The sequence below is a fragment of the Oryctolagus cuniculus genome, chromosome 9, assembly GCF_964237555.1.
Source record: "Oryctolagus cuniculus chromosome 9, mOryCun1.1, whole genome shotgun sequence".
NCBI lineage: Eukaryota > Metazoa > Chordata > Mammalia > Lagomorpha > Leporidae > Oryctolagus > Oryctolagus cuniculus.
Window position 1 is genome coordinate 73829230 of NC_091440.1, and position 21696 is coordinate 73850925.

The window sequence follows — 21696 nt, forward strand, 5'->3', positions numbered from 1 at the left end:
ATTTTGGCGTGTATATGAAATAACACACTGTTTTTTAGCTTTAATCATACACTACCACAACTATAATGTAATTGAGAAATATCACCTACTATCAGGCCCAAACCTCAGAGCTCTTGGTTCAACATGAGATGAAGGGCTTCCAAAAAATTCATGGAAAATACATATTATTTAAAAAACTAAGAGAATTTCAAAATTTTTGCACTAAAGCTGATTCAATTTTAACACAAACTATTTGAAGCAGCCTTGTAGGTTACAGGCCCAGGAAACAATCTTTCAAAAGCACCCTGAAAAAGGTTCAGGAGGATCTTCCACAGGCAACAGATTTTGAAAATTTTTCACAAAAATGATATTACATTACAAGCCCCACAGCTGAGAGCTGGAGAAAGTGCCAGCTTTGGAGAGCGAGGTGAGAGCAGAAAACAGTAGCCCACGCCAATGACGATATAGCCAGAGGAAAAGCCCGATAGAGGACACTGTCTTTGAGCCTGGCCTGGAACCATAAGTGGTACAGGTTACCCACCTAGCCCTGCAATAAAAGGGCATGTTTCTCTCCCCTCACCCCCCAACAACAGCACCCTGCAACCAGCTGGGAGAAGGTGCCATATTAACATCAGTAGCAGCTCCAGCAGCTCATTTTGAAATTAGTGGTGAGCGCAGAGGCTCTTGTGCACATGTGTGATCCAGGGATTTTACCAGAGGGAAAAATCTGCTTAACCTACTGATTTTGACTCTGGCTCATAAGACTGACAGGGGGTTGAGCATAAATGTAGGACTGTGGGGTGTCCCTAGCCTCTCAATATATCACAGGCTCTGAGGCTCAAACTGCCAAGGCAGAGCACCCACAGGCAGCTGTCTCTGGATATGTCTCTGCCTCTCTGTGAATGGAATAAGCTGGTAGGGTGGAGCAGATCCTCCGTACCCCAGGACTATGGGAGTCTTGAATGCTAAGACTGTGGGAACTCTGTAACTGCATGATAGGGCACAGGGTGTAGGTGGGTCTCTGCCAATCACTGTGTGCAGCATGAAAGGCTCAGAGCTCCCTGACTGCCTGGAGTGGGTCATTGTAGTGATTTCCATGTCCAAACAAGGACAGCATAGTTCCTTTGTGTGCTTCATGTGGCAGCCAGATTGAGTATTGTGCCCAATGTGAGCTGACCTAGGGCATCGATCACCTTGGACGAGAGGAGATGACGGTATGATGACACCAACAGATGTAATCATACCCTCTTGACTCTGACAATGGAGATCAACCATGCCCGACCTGGGTGTCACCCTGATTAATTGCTCCACCCTGGAGTACTACTTAGACCTCCAGAGCCAAACCCAGCACAGGCTACTACATATTCACTGAAAGAACAGACACACTCCATTAAGCCACAAAGATATAGTTTAAGAATGAAAGGGATCAATTGAACATTAAGATGTAACTATAATAAATGCAACCAATGCCAGGGGGCCTATTTAAAAGAAATATTAATAGATCTAAAGGAAGACACAGACACCAAAACAATAGTAATGGGGGATTTCACACCCCACTGTCATCAACAGACAGATCAACTAGATGAAAATCAGCAAAGAAACAACAGAGTTAATCAAAACTATGGACCAAATGGATCAAATGGACTTAACTAGTTAGTTAAGTTCCACAGAAATTTTCATGCCACAATTGCAGAATACACATTCTTCTCATCAGTGCATGGAACTTTCTTTAGGATAGACCACATTCTAGGCCATAAAGCAAGTCTCAGTAAATTCAAAAAAATAAAAATCATATCATGAATCTTCTCTGATCACAATGGAATGAAGCAGGAAATCAACAACACAAGAATCTCTAGAACACACAATAATCAATAGCTGTTATATACACAGACAATGCCATGGCTGAGAAAGAACTTCTAGGATAAATCCCATCAATAGCTACTAAAACTACTAAAACATTATATACCTTGACATACATTTATCCAAGGACATGAAAAATCTCTATGATGGAAATTGCAAAACATTAAAGAGAAGAAATAGAAGACACAAATAGAAAAAATCTTTCATCTTTGTGGATTGGAAAAATCACTATCATCAAAATGCCCATCACTACTTATTTCAAAAGCAATTTGCAGATTCAATGTGATCCCAATCACAAAAATAAGCACATTCTTCTCAGATCTAGGAAAAAAAGGTTGCTAAAATTTATATGGAGATACAAGAGACTCCAGATAGCTAAAGCAATACTGCACAATAAAAACAGCCAGAAAAATCACAATATTAGATTTCAAGACATACTATAGGCCAGTTATAATAAAACCAGAATGGCTCTCATACAGAAATCAACAAACAATAAATGCTGGTGAGAACTTGGGGTGAGGGGGGTACCTTAATCCACTGTTGGCAGGAATGTAAACTAGCATAGCCATTGTGGAAGACAGTATGGAGATGAAGCTCAGGAATCTGTTATAGATCTACCATAGATCCAGCCATCACACTCCTGGGAATTTACTCAAGGGAAATTAAATCAACATATGAAAGGGTGTTTTGTACCCCCGTATTTACTGCCACTCAATTCACAATACCTAATATATGGAATCAACCCAGTTGTTCATCAACCAATGACCGGATAAGGAAAATGTGATCACACACACACACTCACATGCACACACACATACACATACATACACATTATGGCTATCTAAGACACATTACACTTGCTAGATATCATGGGGGGCTCTGCTGCTACTGCAGCTAGCAGGTTTTAGTGACTTCAGTCTGCATGGACATACAATTTTCTTTAGCAGCACTCAGCAGCCAGGGTATGGAAAGGAAACATTAAAATTGAAGTAATACAGAGTGGTTCTACCAAGTGTGATAAGATGACATGGGTGCAAAAGATTACAGGCAGCAGCAAGATAAAGATGGAATAGAGGCTAAGAGAAAATGAACTGAATCAACCACTCAGGTAACTAGTTTATATTGAGCACCTCATGAGGTGAGATATAGGAAAATTAACTATTTTTGTTTTTTATTAAAGATTTATTTTATTTATTTTATTTATTAGAAAGACAGAGTTACAGAGAGAGGTAGAGACAGAGAAAGAGGTCTTCCATCAGCTGGTTCACTCCCCAGATGGCCCCAACAGCCAGAGCTGAGCCAATCCGAAGCCAGGAGCCAGGAACTTCTTCCGGGTCTCCCATGTAAGTCCACTGCTTTCTCAGGCCATAGCAGAGAGCTTGACTGGAAGAGGAGCAGCCAGGACTAGAACCGGTGCCCACATGGGATGCTGGTGCTTCAGGCCAGGGCATTAACCCCCTGTGCCAAAGCACTGGCCCCAAATTAACTATTTTTGTATATCAATCTGTTCACCAACTACCTTACTAAAATTCTTTTCACATTCTATAACTTTTCATTTGATTCTCCTGATTAACAGAAAAACATAGCATCCACAAATAACCTAATCTCTTCCTTTGATATATTTAAATCTCATTTTTTAACCTGGTTTTATATCCTGGCTATTATTTAAAAGTATTGACAGGCATTCTTGTTCTTCACTTAAATAGAAACGTATTACTAGAGCTGCCAATAGTGATGATGTTGTCTTTTAGCTTTATTTTATCTGTATATATACATGGCTATGGATGCATTCTTCAGGTATTTATTAAATTTTCCCCTAAAAATCTTATCAAATGTTAACTTCAATATAATGTTAGTATACTCCTATTGTACATTAATTATTATTTCCTAACACTGGTGTATTCTTGTATTCATAGAACAAACCATACTTGGGTTTTAACATAATGCTGAACTTGACACTTTTTTAACTTTTTAAAAAATGAGTGATGTGTGGTTTTCACCATAATACTATGCTTAAAAGGCTTTTTTATGTTATACCACCTAAAAGAACAGGGAAGCTATCCATATTTTCCTAAATTCATGTTATCTACTTGTTTATGGCTCAATTTCTTCCAAAAATTTATTTATTTTATTTGGACAGCAGAGTGACAGATGTGTCTTCCATCCACTGATTCAATCCCCAAATGACTACGACAACCAGGGAGGGGCTAGCCAGAAACCAGGAGTTTGGAACTGCATCTTGTTCTCCCATGTGGATGGCAGGAGTCAAGTACCTGGGGCATCATCCGCTACTTTCCCAAGTGCATTAGCAGGGAAATGGATCAGAAACAGAACAGTCAGGACTCAAAAAAGGACTGATATGGGATGCAGGAGTCTCAAGAGGCAGCTTGTTAACCCACCATGCCTCAAGGCTGGCCCCTTAGCTCATTCTTTTGTTAAAATATTTGAAAGGCAGAAATACAAAAGGTAAAGGCAGAGAGAGAGAGAGAGAGAAAGAGAGAAAGAGAGAAAGAGAGAAAGAGAGAAAGAGAGAGAGAGAGGTCTTCCATCTGCTAGTTCACTTCCCAGATGGCCACAACAGTCAGAACTGTGCCGATCCAAAGCCTGGAGCCAGAAGCTTCCTCCAGGTCTCCCACAAAGGTGTAGGAGCCCAAAGACTTGGGCCATCTTCCACTACTTTCCCAGGTCATAACAGCTGGATCAGAAGTAGAGCGGCCAGGACTCAAACTGGCATCCATTTGGGATGCCAGCACTGCAGGTGACGGTTTTACCCATTACATCACAGCGCCAATCCCTTAACTCATTCTTTTATCAATTTGTATCTCTTTAAAAATCATTGTTATTCATATTTTCAAACTATTTCAGCCTAAAACTGCATATGTTCTCTAAGAAGCTTTAGTGTCATCTGTAGATTGTCTCTAATTTCTGATGTTTTAATTTTATTTTTTCACTTTGATCATACTTGCTAGAAATTGCCAATTTTGTTGATCTTTTCAAATATATTTGTTTCTGTTTTCCAATTCATCAAATATTTGATTCCATCTTCTTATTTCCCATAGTTTGTTTTATAGTTCTTTTAAATATCTGAATACAAATGCCTAATGTATTTTATCTTCTACCTTGAGTCCTCCTATAGATGATCTAACTCATATGCTTAGCCATGTGCTTCTGACATCCTGCAATCTGGCTTCCATCTTCACCACAGGACCAAAAATGTTCACTATGGTTACCCACCATACATTCAGTACCAAAAAAATTCAACCTTTGCTTTAAAATCACCTCTTTGTTACCGGAAGTCTTCACGCAGCATCTGTTGTTATTAACCATGTCCTCCTCCTTAAAACCACTCTTGGTCTTTCTAATAAAACCTCCTTACTTTTTTCCCCTCTCAGCATCATATTGTTTTCTTTCTTCTCTTAAATGCCAGCATTTCCCAAGCCTATGTGTGTTCTAGTAGCTTTACTGTTATAATAATTTACTCCTAGTGGACTCATCCAAATCCAGGTTTGAACTATCTCTAATTACAAAACTCTCCAACTGCAACTCTATGGCTGCCTGCTAGATTAGATTGATTCCAAAAGGATCTCTCTTGGGTAACTCGAAATCAGCTTATCTTAGACAACATCATCTTTATCTCAACATTTTACTCTATTTCTGTATTCCAGATATTTGTGATTATTCAAGGAATTATTCTAGACTCCTCACCCACACTTAGCCTTATTTTGTCAGTCACCAAGTTTTCACGAATTACCTTTATCACTCTAGAATCTTCATGGTTATTCTAGAATCTCTCTCTTAGACCTCATATTGTCATAAAAATTACTTCAATCCTCCCTTAATCTCCACGTATTCAACCTTGCCTCTCTCCCTTTTTATTCATCACTTTTCAAGTAATCTTTTTAATAAATGTAAAAATTTGTTTCCTTATGATTTATACTTTGAGTTCTGCATATTCCATCTGTTTTTTTCTTCTTAGGATGACCTCTGTTCACCCTGTTTTTGCTCTACTGAAATCTGACATATCATTCAAAGTTCAATTGTAACACCTCACTCTCTGGAAAGCTCCATCTCTGGAAAGGAGAATATATGTAGATTGCTATTTTTCCTCCCCTTTGTGTGCCAGTATTATACTCTAGACACACATATTTTATAAAGCATGCAATCCTGTGATAATCACATTTTCCATAAAGAAGAAACTAAGGTCAACAGAACTTGAGTGTTCACTCTTATACTCTCATCAGCTAGCATTTATTTATTCATGGTCAACGTTTGTACCATGTTTCAATGATTTTAGAATTCCATCCTGAGAATTCACATAAACAAATGCAACCAGAATTGTTCATTGTTCCTAACATACAAGGCAAGAAATTGTTTCTAAAAACAAGGCAGGAAAAAATGTAAAACAGATACTCCAGCTCTACAAATTTAAGTTGCTTTCCCCAGAAGAATTCTGTTGTGCATAGGGGACAAGACACATACTCCTATTAATGCTTACTGGAGCTTAGAAAAGTGGTGATTGACCAGGTACTCTGCAAGGTATTGCTACTGACTAATCTAGGATATTCTATTCTGTACTATATTATAAAATTTGTGCTTAATATAGCCAACCTACTGATAGAATATTATAATAAAAAGAGCCAGCATAGTGATTGTGATGCATCCTTTAAAAATTTGAACCCTTAATAAAGAAATAAATACAAAGAACTGAATGACTATAAAGTCATTCCTTAAGGTCTTGTCACAATACTCTGCTCACATTTTTTAAAAGTAATGTTTGTTGTTTGTTTGTTTTAAAGGCAGGCAGAAACACAGACAGATCTTCCATCCACTGGTTCATACTCCAAATGTCTGCAATAGCTGGGACTAGGTCAGACCAAAGCTTAGCAGCTCAACCTAGTCTCTCACGTAGGTTGCAGGGAGCCAAATACTTGAGCCATCACCTGCTGCATCCCAGGGTACACATTAGCAGGAAGCTAGAATCAGAACAGAACAGGGACTCAAACCCAGGCACTCTGATAACAGATGCAGGTGTCCCAAGAGTCCTCTTAACCACTATGCCAAACTCCTTGGCTTCTATTCTTCTCAACTTACAATATTAAATCTCACGGGACTCTCACCCAGGTTTTTGCTGTTCATTTCTTTTTTGTAGGGTGTTTTTCCTATTTCTTTTCATAAATAAGTACAGTATATGATACAGAAGAATATAAATCCAATAAGCACAAAGCCATAACATCAGATGGTAAAAATATAAGCTGTTTGGAGAGAACATGTTGTAAGAGTTTGTTTTCTAATCCTTAAGTCATGTTAGCCTGCATCTAAGTATAGCAAGTTGGCTTTAGGTGCTCATTTTCAGTTCTAGAAAAATGGTAGTGAAACTAGGGCTTGAGATTCTATCTCCAATTATGACTCAGTATTATACTATTCCAGGAAGATGGAGACTACAAACTAAGGTCCAGTAAACCATCTCAAAAGGAAGGTTGCTGTTAACAGGCAGCATTCAAAAGAGCATTGTATGGAACAGAAAAAAAATTCATCAGTCAATGGAAAACATTAAAACAACATCTTCATATGTGAAAGATTCATAATCAGAATTTAAGAATTGCATTTTTCAAACATACCTTGTCCATTAATTTACTGGCATGAAGACTCAAGCTATTGAAGAATATTTTCTTGCTTAGTAAATGCATTTCTTCAATGGTAGTCAATAATGTAGTTGCACTGTTTCCAACAATGCCACTAAAATCAAAGAATAGTTCAGGTTGTAAAACAGAAGTTAAAACAATTCAGTCCTTTAAGTGAGTAAACTGCTTTAAAAAGTTCTAAATTTAAATAAACATTTTTATATATACTACAATCTGTGAATTAAAAATAATGATTTTAGTGATTAATTTCACATAAAAACATTTTTAAAATTCTGAGTTTAGTGATAAAAAAAAATGATAAACTACAGGTTGAGCATCCCTAATCTGAAAACTCAAAATCCAAAGGGCTTCAAAACCTGAAACATTTTGATGGACTTAAGGTTTTCTTATTAGGGATACTCAACTGTTAGAACCCATGTAAATACTCCAAAATAAAATATAAAAAACCTCCAAAATGTAAAATATTCCTGTTTCCAAACATTTCAGATAAGGCATTCTCTACCTCTACTACATTTTTAATATTTCACAATCTCATTTAGTAAAACTGTGTGTTAAAACAGGCATTCATAACTTAAACCTGTATCTTTATTTTTCTTCCATTAAACATATGATTTAGTTATCCAAAAAGACCTATTTTAAGGCATTCCTTCAATAGCTCTAGTGAAAAACTGTATAAATATTGAGTTATTCTTTTAATTTGAACCATTACACTGTATCAATATCACATCTACAAATTATAAAATTTCTCCTTTTCAAACAGCTATCTATATAGTATAGACTACAAAAATTCTGATATTTTAAAATATTAATTACATGAGCACATTCCCATATTTTGTAATATTTATTTATTTGATAGACAAAGAGAGAGCTCCTACCTACCAGCTCACCCATTAAATGCCTGCAATGGCCAAGACTACCAGATCAAAGCCAGTAGGGCAACCCAGGTTTCCCACAAGGGTGGCAGGGCCCAACTTTATGAGCTTTCCACCACTGGCTTTCTACCTTTCTGATTTCATTTTTCTTCACCCTTTCCAATTCACTGCACACCACCCACTGGTCTCCCTCTGCTTCTCCAAAATTCAAGCTTTTCCTGGTTCCAAGACCACAGTGGATTTCTCTGCCTGGGATGCTCCAAAATTTTTTCATGCCGAACTCCAACTCCTTCATGCTATTCTTTAAATTTTCTTTTTACTTATTTATTTTCATTGTATTTTCAGGGCAGACACACTAGAACAGGCTGAAGCCAGGAGACTGGAACTCAGCCTGATTCTCCCACGTAGGGATCCAAGCATTTGAGCCAATATCTGCTGCCTCCGAGAGTATGCATTAGCAGAAAGCTGATCAGAAGCATAGGAGCTAGGATGTGAACGTCCAGGTAGGGATTTGAACAGTCCCCTCCTTCATGTTCTTCAGGACTGTTCCAATATATGATCTCCACAAAAATGCCTTCAAAAAGTCACATACACATACACTTATTCATACATGCTCAACCCCTATACTTTGTATTTCCTTTCTCTTGCTTTATTTCTCTTCAGTGCCCTTATCATGATCTAAAATCATTATTTTATACTTGTTAAAATGTTTGTCTCCCCATTAGAACATAAGTTTAATATATTTTATTCATTGCTGTTTCCTCAGCACCTAGAAGAGTGACAAGTATATGGAAACTTTTTTAACTGATCAAATGAGGAAATGTGAGGAACAAGTAGAAAATGTGTAAGCAAAAAATATATTAGAGGGTTTGGCGCTGTGGCGCAGTCGGTTAAAGCCCCAGCCTACAGCATCGGCATCCCATATGGGCGCCAGTTCAAGTCCTGGCTGCTCCACTTCCAATTCAGCTCCCTGTTAATGGCCTGGAAAAAGCAGCAGATGGCCCAATTCCTTGGGCCCCTGCCCCCAATGTGGGATCCCAGGAAGAAGCTCCTGGCTTGGGATCGACTCAACTCTGGCCATTGTGATCATCTGTGGAGTGAACCAGCAGACTGAAGATCTTGCTCTCTTCTCTGTCTCTACCTCTCTATGTAACTCTTTCAAATAAAAAAAAATAAACCTTTAAAATATATACAAGAAAAAATCTTATCACCCTCAATATCATCTTCTTCAAAGATACACAAAGTCTAATTCCCAAAGCCTAAAACTCTTATTATCATCTTGACAATCCACATGATTTTATTTCTAGCATTTTCTAAATGACAAACAACTATTATTATCTTTAAATAATAAAATTATATGTAGTATCACATGGGTACTATTAAACAGGTAATTTTAAGTTATTTTACCACTAGATTTTCATAACCTAGCATTTGTTATATCCAGCTGCTTTCAGTTGCTTTTGTGTTTCTAAGTATGTATCATTCTTATTTTAGGAATACTATATATGACATTACAATGGAAACTAAATCATTGCTTTTGTGTTACACAGAATGATGACAATAAATGTATATCTAAAATATTAGAGAGCAATGTAAATCTTATTTCTGAAAAGTCTGTTAGCCTGTACCTTGTTAGTTTTGTCTGAAAATCTACCAGTAAGATGTGAAACCCATTTCTAAAGTTTTGGGTGGTTTCTCTCATGTGCTAAGGGGTAGATCATTTTATTATCATAGTCTTGTGATGTTCTATTAACTCAGGATCTCTGAAGCTCTCTGTTAGTTATAATCCCCTGGCATTTTTACAGCTAGCCTTCTGTTCATGATACAGGCAAAGTGGATAACAAGTAGTTGCTAAGTAATTTTTAATGAAAAAAATAGAAACCTTGAAAAATATAGCTTGGAAGGACATTGTTTTTAGACAACCAGACACATAATGTAATCTTACAGTGACATTTACAATAAAGCTTAAGTGAATATCACCAAGAGATGCATGAAAAGCAAAAATGAATACAAAGTTTAGAGTCCAAGATCACATCTTAGATAAAACACACAGTTCCTAATCAGATAAAATGTTTTTATGTAAAGAAGCTAAAGCTATGGTTTTATTTCATCACTGACAGAAAATGAAATGTTAACAAAGGATTTAGGTTATTTCATTCAAAATAAGGTATTTCACTGATTATGCTATATTCTAAGTATAATATACAATTGTTTTAGTTGTCACGAATCTCTTTTACTAATGTAGGAAGAGTTAACAAATACTTTGTAGACCTATACAGTTATATAAGAGGAATGTGTGTTTGTATGTATGCGTATTCAAAGAGGTCTGCCCAGTTACATTTGGAGAATAAAAAGAAAAGGAAATAACAGATCTCAAGGTATGACCTGTATAATATGTATATAAACGATTCACATGACTGTAGGTGCTACTCATTAAAACTTGGTCATGCATACAGTGAAAACAAAACAAACAAGAGCTTACTGTGTGCTCTACCAAAAAAGAATTATCATAAAGGACTGTGTACACTTCACTTTTTCGCTTACCTGATTGTATGGTGGTAAAATTTAAGGAGATTAGAAATTTTATATAATAAAACTGCCCCAGGTTCAGCAAGTATTACTTGTTCAATTCGAACCTATCAAAAGAAAAAGTTAAATATTTCTTGAAATCATACTTTTTCTTTATTAATGATGTGGTATGTAAAAAGCATAAACATAGAAGATGGCCTAAGTGCTTGGGCCCCTGCACCCACATGGGAAACGGGGAGGAAGCACCTGGCTCCTGGCTTCGGATCGGCGCAGCGTCGGCCGTGGCAGCCATTAGGGGAGTGAACCAACAGAAGGAAGACCTTTCTCTCTCTCTCTCTCTCACTGTCTAACTCTGCCTGGCCAAAAAAAAAAAAAAAAAAAAAAAAGGCATAAAAGTTAAATGTGACATTTTATTATTGTAGAGATAAAAAAAATGCCTTTTAAGAATTTCTGAAATTTTTTAAGTCAGAGGAGATGATAAAATAATTAACATTGTAAGACAGATACACTCTACCAAAAAGAAAAAGGTCTATTGTCTGTAGGATTTGGATCAAGGTAGCTAATTTCTGAACTATCAATTCAATGAGATCATGTAGAGGTTATCATCAGTGCATAATGGAATTTAGCTCAATATTAAATTGTAAAAGCAGCTGTTAATCCCTAAAAATAAATTATCAGTTAAAATACACTGTCCTGATGCCAAATATTCAGGAAAAAAAATGAAAGAATTCTTGCCTTTAAAATAATTAGTTTCTTTTTCTATTAATCAGAAAAAAGGAAAGCAGACAAATGTCAAGCCAGCACCAATACAGTTACCTGAATGTAAGACTGCCATGGCAAAAATCCCCTCTGGTTTAAGATTATCTGGATTTGCCTCAAAATGAGCTGCCAGGAATATTTTCTAATTAAATTCCATCCCTCACTGATCTCTTCCTTTATATTCCCTCATTAATTAATACAATCTAAGCCACATTGATACATGCTTACTTACATGATGCATTACACCTGTTCTAAGCTACTATTACATGCCATCATCTTGTTTAACTAGTTCCTAAACACAAATATTTAAACATTGTATTTTCTTCCTCTTTCACATCTCTGCAGTATCTGGTAGAGAAGTACATACACAGCAGATGTTTACTAAATCCTTTTGAAAGCTCAAGTTTCTCTGTTCTTAGATTTTGGCATGTGTCATAATGCCAACAAATGTGATTTGCTAAAATGAGTTTCTATAAATATATGTATATAAGCACACACAAAAAATTAATTGTGAAAATGATTTGCCTTCTGGTATAAATCAATAGAATAGTTAACTATCATAACACTATAGATTATGAACAACATCTGAACTTACAGTTTCCATACGACAATTTATTTCTTAGGCCAAGGCTTCAACAGTGATTTAAATTATGTACTATGTCAAAAAGGTGATGTTTTATGAATTATAATAGAATTACTAAAGCAAATGTAAAATATGTCAACTGTGGACAGACATCTCAGCTATCCATAAACCTGCCTTCCAGAATTTTGAGATGTCAAGAAAGTACTCCTTATTCCAACTCCCTTAAGAGAAAGGAGATGGAAGGAAGGAGGGAAAGAAGGAAAAGAAAAGAGGGGATGGGTGGAAGAAGAAAGGAAGAAAAAAATACAAAAAATAAAAACAACACATGACTCTCTTCACACATATAAAGGCCCAGAGGTAATAGGGCACACTTTCAACTACAATAGAGAATGCCACATAGAAAAGCTGAAAAATCAGGAGATTCACAAATGATAAACTATGATTAGTTTGTTTTCCATGCATAAATAACTTATGAGAGCTTGGTAAGAGACCAATCATTTTTAACCAAAGCCAGGAGTCAGAGGAAAAACAGGAAATAAGAGAAACAAAAGCAAAAAAGTAAAAAGGGCAAAAGAGACAAAGAATTGGCAGCAGCAGCAAATGACTAGACATTATAGTAGTAACAACAATGAAGACAAAAACCACTAGAGCTTGAAAGGAGGGATGCAAATAATGGTTCAGCTACAAAGTATACAGAAGAGACCTGGCACATAATAAGCAGGCAACAAATCTTAACTGTGTTAGTGGCAGGATAATAAAGGCAGATATTAAAAGTAACAAAATAGGCTGCAGGCAATCTTACAGCAGAGAAACTAGAAGAGGTAAAAGAACAGTGACTCTCCTCCAAAAAGCCAGATAAAAGAGCAAACGCAGGAGGGAGGGAAGCAGAGGAGATGGGGGAGAAAGGTGGAAGGGAAGGAGGGCTCATGTTTACAGAGAAGGGGCTGAGAGGAAGGGAGGACTGAAAGAGAACAAGCTTCCTTCACACTAACATCACGGATCGCTCCTTAGAGTAGTTATTTTCACAAGTCTATACCAGCAGAGAGCACCAACAACCGTATCATGCAATACAGTATCCAGTTCTGCTCGATGCTATTTGTACATGCATCTATCTTCATAGAACCCCCTCTAATAAAGTCAGGAGCACATAATGCACTAAATTTGTTACTAAAAGAGATAAAATTCAAATGATAATTTGAGGCCAGTGCTGTGGCATAGCAGGTAAAGCAGTGGCCTGCAGTGCTGAAATCCCATATGGGCACCAGTTCAAGTTCCAGCTGCTCCACTTCCAATCCAGCTCTCTGCTGTGGCCTGGGAAAGCAGTGGAAGGTGGCCCAAGTCCTTGAGCCCCGCACCCACATGGGAGACCTGAAGAAGCGCCTGGCTCCTGGCTTTGGATCGGTGCCGCTGCAGCCATCTGGGGAGTGAACCAGCAGCTGGAAGACCTCTCTCTCTCTGCTTCTGCCTCTCTGTAACTCTGCTTTTCAAATAAATAAATAAATCTTAAAAAAAAAAAAGCTATAATTTCACCCATGTACTTGAAAACAAAGATTGAAGGTGTTATTTGTGATGTTTCCAGCTATAGCTTTGGAGTCATAGTAGCCACTATACAATTATGAAATTTAAGCTTAAAAGCACAGATTTTTAAACCTAGACATGGAGATTATATCTTATTGTGCACTAAACATATTTAGTCTACATCCCATGAAGTTTTATGTTATTAAGACAAAGAAAAGTAAAAGCTAAACAAAGTCGAGGAAATAAAATATGGCTTCTCAAAGGTAGCTTCTATTATTATTAAAACATTTCCTTTATGCTTCTAAAAATCAAAATCTCCCCTACACTAAAAAGAATTCAGTCCTACAAAGATACAGAGTTGTTAGATCATATATCACATTACTGTCAAGCTAATCTGAAGTAAAATTGCCATGAATACGTTAAATATTCTCAGGTATGTAATAAATATTATTACCATAAGGAAAGATTTAAAATTTCTGTGACTTCAGAAAGTAAAGTGAGTTTTCCTAATTTTATAATAAAAAGACACCTCCTTACAGTTTTTTTTTTTCATCTTACATTAAAATTTGCTATGGAGGATAGCCCTATAATTTTTTTAAGACTTATTTATTTATTTGAAAGGCAGAATTAGAGAGAGGCAGAGGCAGAGAGAGAGTAAAAGAGAGAGTGAGAGAAAGTGAGAGTGAGTGAGTGAGTGAGTGAGTGAGAGAGATAGAGAGAGAGAGGTCTTCCATTCGCTGGCTCACTCCCCAGATGGCTGCAACAGCCAGAGCTATGCCAAACCAAAGCCAGGAGCCAGAAGCTTCCTCCAGGTCTCCCACGCAGGTGCAGGGGCCCAGTGATTTGGGCCATCTTCCACTGCTTTCTCAGGCCACAGATGAGAGCTGTATCGGAATTAGAACACCTGGAACTCAAACTGGTGCCCATATGGGATGCAGGCACTGCAGGTGGCAGCTTTACCCGCTATGCCACAGCGCCAGTCCCCATATAATTGATATAAACTCCTTTCTGGACATACAATTAAGGAAAAAAACATGAAAATCTCTAAGTACAATACAGACAGACTTTGGTATATAATTTCTTTAGAAAAACAACAGGTTTAAATGGTTTTAATTCTTAATCAGTGTAGGACAGGAAATTCTAAGGTCTATTACAACCCCCAGATTATAGAAATAAAATTACATAATCACTCAAAAGAAAGAAAAGTTACAATAAGAACTAAGAAAGGGTGGGAAAGATAAGATAGATTAAATATAATTTCCTTATCAAAATGACTAGGAGTTGGGGCTGGCACTATGACGCAGCAGTTAAAGCCACCACCATATGGGTGCAAGTTAGGGTTCAGGCTGCTCCACTTTTGATGCAGCTCTCTTCTATGGCCTGGGGAAGCAGTAGAAGATAGCCAGAATCCTTGGGCCCCTGCACCCACGCGGGAGACCTGCAAGGAGCTCCTGGATCCTGGCTTCGGTTTGGTGCAGCTCCGGCCACTGCGGCCATCTGGGGAGTGAACCAGTGGATGGAAGACTTCTCTCACTCTCGCTCTGCCTCTGCCTCTCTGTAACTCTGCCTGCCTAGGCACATTAGCAGGGAGTTGGATAGGAAGTGTAGCAGCCAGTACTCAAACCAGCGCCCTGAAGATGGCGGCGTTGTTGGATGAGGCTTTAACCAGCTGCGCCACAGTGCCAGCCCCTGTATTCCTTTAAAATCTATTGCAGCCCTACTAATTGCCAGGAACTACGTTCTTCATCTACAGTTACCTCATTTAATCTTTACAACAATCCTTCACTATAGGTAGTTTCACATACAGGTTCACTATGAGCAAATTAAGGAGCAGCAGAGTGAAGCAACTGGAACAAGTAAACACAATTAAATGGCAAAATGAGAATTCTAACCACACTGGACTCTAAATTCTGTTCCTTGTACTATAAATGGCCGATGATCATACTGATATGTACTTTTATTTTACCCTTGGATTCATCACTCTTTATTGCTATGATAAACAAAAAAGTTTACTATGGATAAATAGAGAATATGGAATATATTCTTAGTAAATCTGTAAAGATTCATACATTGTTTCAATTTAGTAGATCTTTTCTTGATTGTTTACCAGAAATTACTATGAGAAACATAACCTGAAAAAAATAAGTCAATAAATGCAAACTAAAATATTTCCATTTTTCATCCTGTAAGAGAAAACTGGCAATGATTATGTAAAACTATATTTCATTAGTTTAATTAATGTGTTAGACAAAATTATAGTCTGAGTTCAGGCTGATATCAGTTTCTTAGAACTCCTAAGAATCAGGTGATACTTTTCCCAGATACCATACACCATATGTAAAAACAAAATTTTACCTTCAGAGGTCTGCACACACCCTCAGTGATATGCCCAACAACTTCTTGAATATTTTCTTCAACACCTAAAATTAATTAATCAATATATATTAGACTGCCTTATATAAGGTCAAAAAAACTAACAATATATGATTAATGGCACTTACCAACACACAAAATAACCAGAACAGTACTTTATTAACTTTGATATATTTTGGGTACATTACTAATTGTGTTAATAACTAATGTGTTTCTAGAAAGTATTGTTAGTTCATTTGGCTGTTGAATTAATAAAATAAATATTATTGCTTTGTGATAAGGAAGAAGTAACATAAGACAGAGCAAAAAAAAAAAGACTATGAAATATATTAACTGAAGGAAATGATGTGAAGATGTATTAGCATTTGTTCTAAAAAAAAAAAAAAAACTTATTCCAGGCAGTGGTGCTAAATGTATAAACTGAGGGTATAAAGATGAAAAATATACTTTGCAATCAAATGGAAGAACTGATATTTTCTCAATATCAAGCACAGTATGGGGACTTGACATTTGCTGCTTCTAACCACTGCCTTTCTCACAGGTGGAGAAACTGAGGCTCAGAAGATTTCACTCCTTCCTGAAAAATAAGCTGCTTCATCTAACTCCAGCCTCCTTCCTTCCCACCTCTTAACACTGACTCTACTTTTCTAAAACATATTTTAAAAAATACAAGCACATTCTTTTAAACTGAGTAATCAGGATAACAACAAGAAAAAAAAAATTCAAACAATGTAGTAGCCTTTGTGCCAATCCATGCTGAGTCTAACCTCAACACTGCAGAGTTTAGGTATTACTATCTATTTCTATGCTGGTGTCTCCTGCAGATCATGTGATAAACCACAAAAATGCGTGGCTGAGTTACGTGAAATGGTCAAGTGATAACCATGTCACAATATTTCTCTTCACTTCCCATCAAAAATAGAACATCTTTTTTTCATACATTAAACCCTCAAACTTTAAAACAAGCACCCTAACAGAGTCACAACTAAGAAGATTTGAAATTATATAAATAAGACTAGAGTAATTCTAAAATATAGTTATTTTTTCTTCCTTGAAATCAGGATAAACATTTTAAGTACATGTTTTAGGGGAAAAGTATTGAATAGTTTGATGAAAATGGAAAAGAAAATGGGAAGTCAAAAGTTGGATTGAAGTGAACAAATTAGTAGCTTAATAACCATAAGTGAGTCATTTAGTCTGTTCACTCATAAACAAATACCATCTCTTATCTTTAGTGTCATGCTGAAGATTTGAGGTAATTCATGCAAAACATTCCAGAAATGTTATAAATGTGAAGCTGTGTATATGCTTGATGGGGAAGAAATAGGGTCCACTATAAAACTGTGAACAGTTCAGTGACAGGATAAGAGCAAAGAAGAAGAAAGTATATTAGGAGAGTAAGGATAAATCCAGAGAGGAAGATAAATTAAGATGTTTATTGTACCATCAAGGTGTGAAGTGTTTTACCTCAATGAAGAAGATGGCAGTGAGAATAGAAACAGTGAAGCCTTATATTGTTTTCTAAACTCAAGTTTTAGCAGTGAACAACCATACCCACCTTGTAACAACGGTACCTACCTTGGGTAGGAACGTGTTTTAAGAGAGCTTCCAGGTGTTCCTTTTCAGAAGCAGTAGCTTGATGGAGCCAGGCCAGCATATCTCCCACATACCTATACAAACAGAATACTGGTGAAGAGTTCATTTAAAAAAACCTCAAATCCCTGTTGTGATCCCTGTTGAACATGGTGGTGGGAATGGGAGAGGGAAGAGATGTATAATTTGGGACATGCTCAGGCTGACTTGCCCCAAGTGGTGGAGTTGGAAGCATACCAGGGGATTCCAATTCAATCCCATCGAGGTGGCATGTACCAATGCCATCTCACTGTTCCAGGTGATCAGTTTCAGTTCACAGTTGGTCATGGTGAAGGGACTGGGAGTCAAAGGGAGCACATAGACAAGTCTAGTACCTGCTAACGCTAACTGATGGAGTAAATAAAGGGGAGAGTGATCCAACATGGGAAGTGAGAATCTCAGCAGACTCATAGAATGGCAGATGTCCTAAATAGCACTCTGGCCTCAGAATCAGCCCTAAAGGCATTCGGAGCTGGCTGAAAAGCTCATGAGAGTATTTCAGGCATGGAAAGCCAAGACACTCTGGCAAAAGATCTCTGCGAGTGAGATCCCAGTGGAAAGAACAGGTCTTCAAAGAAGGAGGTACCTTTCTCTGAAGGGAGGAGAGAACCTCCACTTTGACTATGAGCTTGTCTAAACAAGATAAGAATCAGAGAACTCAGAGAGGGCTTCCATAGCCTTGGAAACTCATGACTGGAGCATGGGGAGATTACTGATGCCATAGACAGGAGTGTCAATTGGTAAAGTCAACAACAGGAGTCACTGTGCACTTACTCCTCATGTAGGATCTCTATCCTTAATGTGCTGTACATTGAGATTTAATGCTATAATGAGTACTCAAACAATATATTTCACTTTGTGTTTCTATGGGGGTGCAAACTGTTGAAATCCTTACTGAATGCATACTAAACTGATCCTCTGTAAAAAAAAAAAAAAAAAAAAAAAAAAAAAGAAATTATCAATTCCCAACTTGACTCTCACTGGGATTAAACATGACAATACGTCTGCTCTGATTTCATCATCATTTTAAAAAATCATCTATTATTTTTCACTTTATGTTTCTGTGTGGGAGCAAACTGTTGAAATCCATACTTAATGTATACTAAGCTGATCTTCTGTATATTAAGATAATCGAAAATGAATCTGGATGTGAATGGAAGGGGAGAGGGAGTGGGAAAGGGGAGGGTTGTGGGTGGGAGGGACGGTACGGGGGGAAAGCCATTGTAATCCATAAGTCGTACTTTGGAAATTTATATGCATTAAATAAAAGTTTAAAAAAAAAAAAAAAAAAAAAAAAAAACCTCAAATCCTCTACTGCTGTCTGATACTATACCTCAAAGGGTCATGGGAGTGCATCTCAATGGGTCTAGGTGTACTTCCTGGGCCTCCTCTTGTAAGGGCATCAATAAACCCACGAACAACTGTACTTCTTCTGGCTGTTCCAAATTCATCTAAGGTGTACCTGGAAAAAAGAAGTTAAATGAAAAGCAGTTCAATTTTTCCCCTAATGATTATATCAGACTACTCATGCAATTTCTGAGCTAAGTAAGATATCTAAAGTTTCTTTAGACATTCTCTTAAACAATATTGCTCTTACACAAGAAAAAAAAAGACTTATGAGATAACTTCAGCATTTGGAAATTCAACCTAAAAGTACAATTTTTCACTCTTCCTAGGGAACAGTATTTGGATTTGGGATTAAAACAAGGGCAGCAGTAATAAGGGATAGAGCAGTGGTGGACTTAGTAAAAGAAAAATCAAGCCAAGGCAAAAGTCCTTGAACTCTTCAGCTTGCAATAGCTTTGCAATATAAATCATGGTGTTCTACTGCTTTTCACGAAGCTACTTAATAGAAGTCTACAACCTAAAAACTAAGATTTTTTTCTGTATATTAAAAAATTCTCCTTTCCATATACTATTACAATTTATACGAAAATTTGCTGTCCAAATTGTTATCCAGTTTAAAAGCTTATACTGACTCCAATATTAGACAGACTAGGTGTTCCTTAAATTCCAAACATGCATAAAGAGCAAATACCATTTCCTAAACATACATAGAGCCTTCAGAAAGTTCACGGAAAAAGCAAATTAAGAGAATACTATGTATGGATTCAACATTTTTGTTCTAAAATAAAAGTTACTTTTTAATTTACCATTTTCTGTGAACTTTTAAAAGTACTCTCACATATTTAGAAGTCACCTACCAAAGCTTAAAAGAGAAAAGTTCTTTTTAAGGTGAGGAACTGGCAGGGAAGGAAAGCTTTGAACCAATGGGTAGGACAACTCAGGGTGAAGTTTATGAAGATGACCTGGCGTTGCCCCATGTACTATTTCTTTCATTGGACTCATCCCTTACTTCCCATTGTCACCACCACTGCTTACACGCATCCCCCAACTGAAAGGTCCTTCAATTTTAAAAGTAAACAGGAAAACAAAGTATATTTTGGCAATCCAATGTCAAGAGAGTTGCTTCATTTCCTATTAAATATAGAACATCTTTTCATTATACACTAAACCCTCCAATTTCTATAACAAAGATATTAAAACTCTCAAGTAGTCATTTTTCTTCTTTAATTTTTAAGAATATTAAGAATTATTAAGAATAAATACTAAGAATTATTCTATTAACCTACACATATGTAAAAGTTATCAAAATTTACCTAGGATCTCCAAAACATGTCATTTCTTACACTATGCTATACTTCTTTCTTTAATATGTTGCTGATTTAACAAAAAAAATCATTTTTGGTTAAATATAAGAAAAATGGGATAGAAATTATTTCCAAATAAAGGGGAAAGTGTGAAATGGTGAATGCCTATAATTTTTAGGAACCTGAAGTTTTTTTTGAGAACTGTTCACTATAAACCAGACTGTGGCTCTTTGTGATTGTTTGTCTTCAGGTATAAGAAAACAGTTTTGAAATTTCCTGAAAGTGAATACTACTACAGAAAAGGGAAAGCACAGTATCAAGCTAAAAATTTTTAACTGCATAGTTGCCTTGCATTTACTTTGCATGTTTTAAAACAACTTGAACAAAATGCTCATTTCTGTTTTTTTCCCTCATGCTCTTAAATTATAAATATTTCTAGTATGAAGAAGGCCTTCTTTAAATGATCACGTGATTCCAAGAAATAATGAATGTATGTTCAGATTACTACTTATCATTATATGAGATTCAGAAACTTTTGAAATTTTTAAATTTATAAAACTAATTCCACTCCCAGTAGCCCACTGACCATAGTAAACATAAACAACTTCTGTTTCTGGGGTTGTTTCCTAGAGTTACAGTTAAAACAGAAACAAGAGAATCCAATGGTATTCAATGGTATTATAAATGGGGGCTGGGAGAAAGAGTGGATTATTAAATCTGACAACCTCTGGAAAAATAATCTGTACACTAACATGCAATAGCAATAAACATTAATGCTAATTTTCCTGCAGAACAAATATAATTTGAGGGAAAAACAACATGAGCAACAATGAACCTTCAGTGATAACAGACATGAAATATTTTTCCCAGAGACAGAAGAAAATGTTAACCACATGAGACTCTCTTCCAACAAAGAGAAAAAAATGAAGAATGTAGCTTTCTAAGAATCAATGTTCAAATTATTTAAATATTCTAAAATGCCTCCAGTTAAAATTAAAAGATATTTTTTCTGTTTAGCTCCAATAAATAAAAGCAAAATTCTAATCAAAACGCAAATTAAAAGATAAAATACTACAGAAGTTCCTCTTCTGAATACAAAAAATACAAACATGAAAAATGAAGCAGAGTAGCATTGTACATATTGCTACATCTTTAAATAACTTATGTTCTGAAGGCTTATCAAGGAAAGGAAGAAGTCATCAACTCTTTTTAATTTTGACTTATAATAAATTACTACTTAAAGCAACTTACTGAAATTAGATCATTGGTGGTCTCTCTCTACTTACTAGTTTTTGAAT

The 21696-nt window shown here is 36.4% G+C and overlaps 1 protein-coding gene across 1 annotated transcript in view; it reads right to left on the reverse strand.

Annotated features, from left to right (window-relative positions):
* The window catches only part of COG6 (component of oligomeric golgi complex 6), an 84793-nt gene that overhangs the window by 33338 nt on the left and 29759 nt on the right, over positions 1-21696 (reverse strand). Inside the window, exons 9-13 of the mRNA XM_002721095.5 lie at positions 19081-19209; positions 17694-17785; positions 16098-16162; positions 10898-10989; positions 7458-7575 (exon numbers count right to left, since the gene is read on the reverse strand). Coding sequence (XP_002721141.3) covers positions 7458-7575; positions 10898-10989; positions 16098-16162; positions 17694-17785; positions 19081-19209 — 496 coding nt within the window. The remainder of the gene's footprint in view (positions 1-7457; positions 7576-10897; positions 10990-16097; positions 16163-17693; positions 17786-19080; positions 19210-21696) is intronic.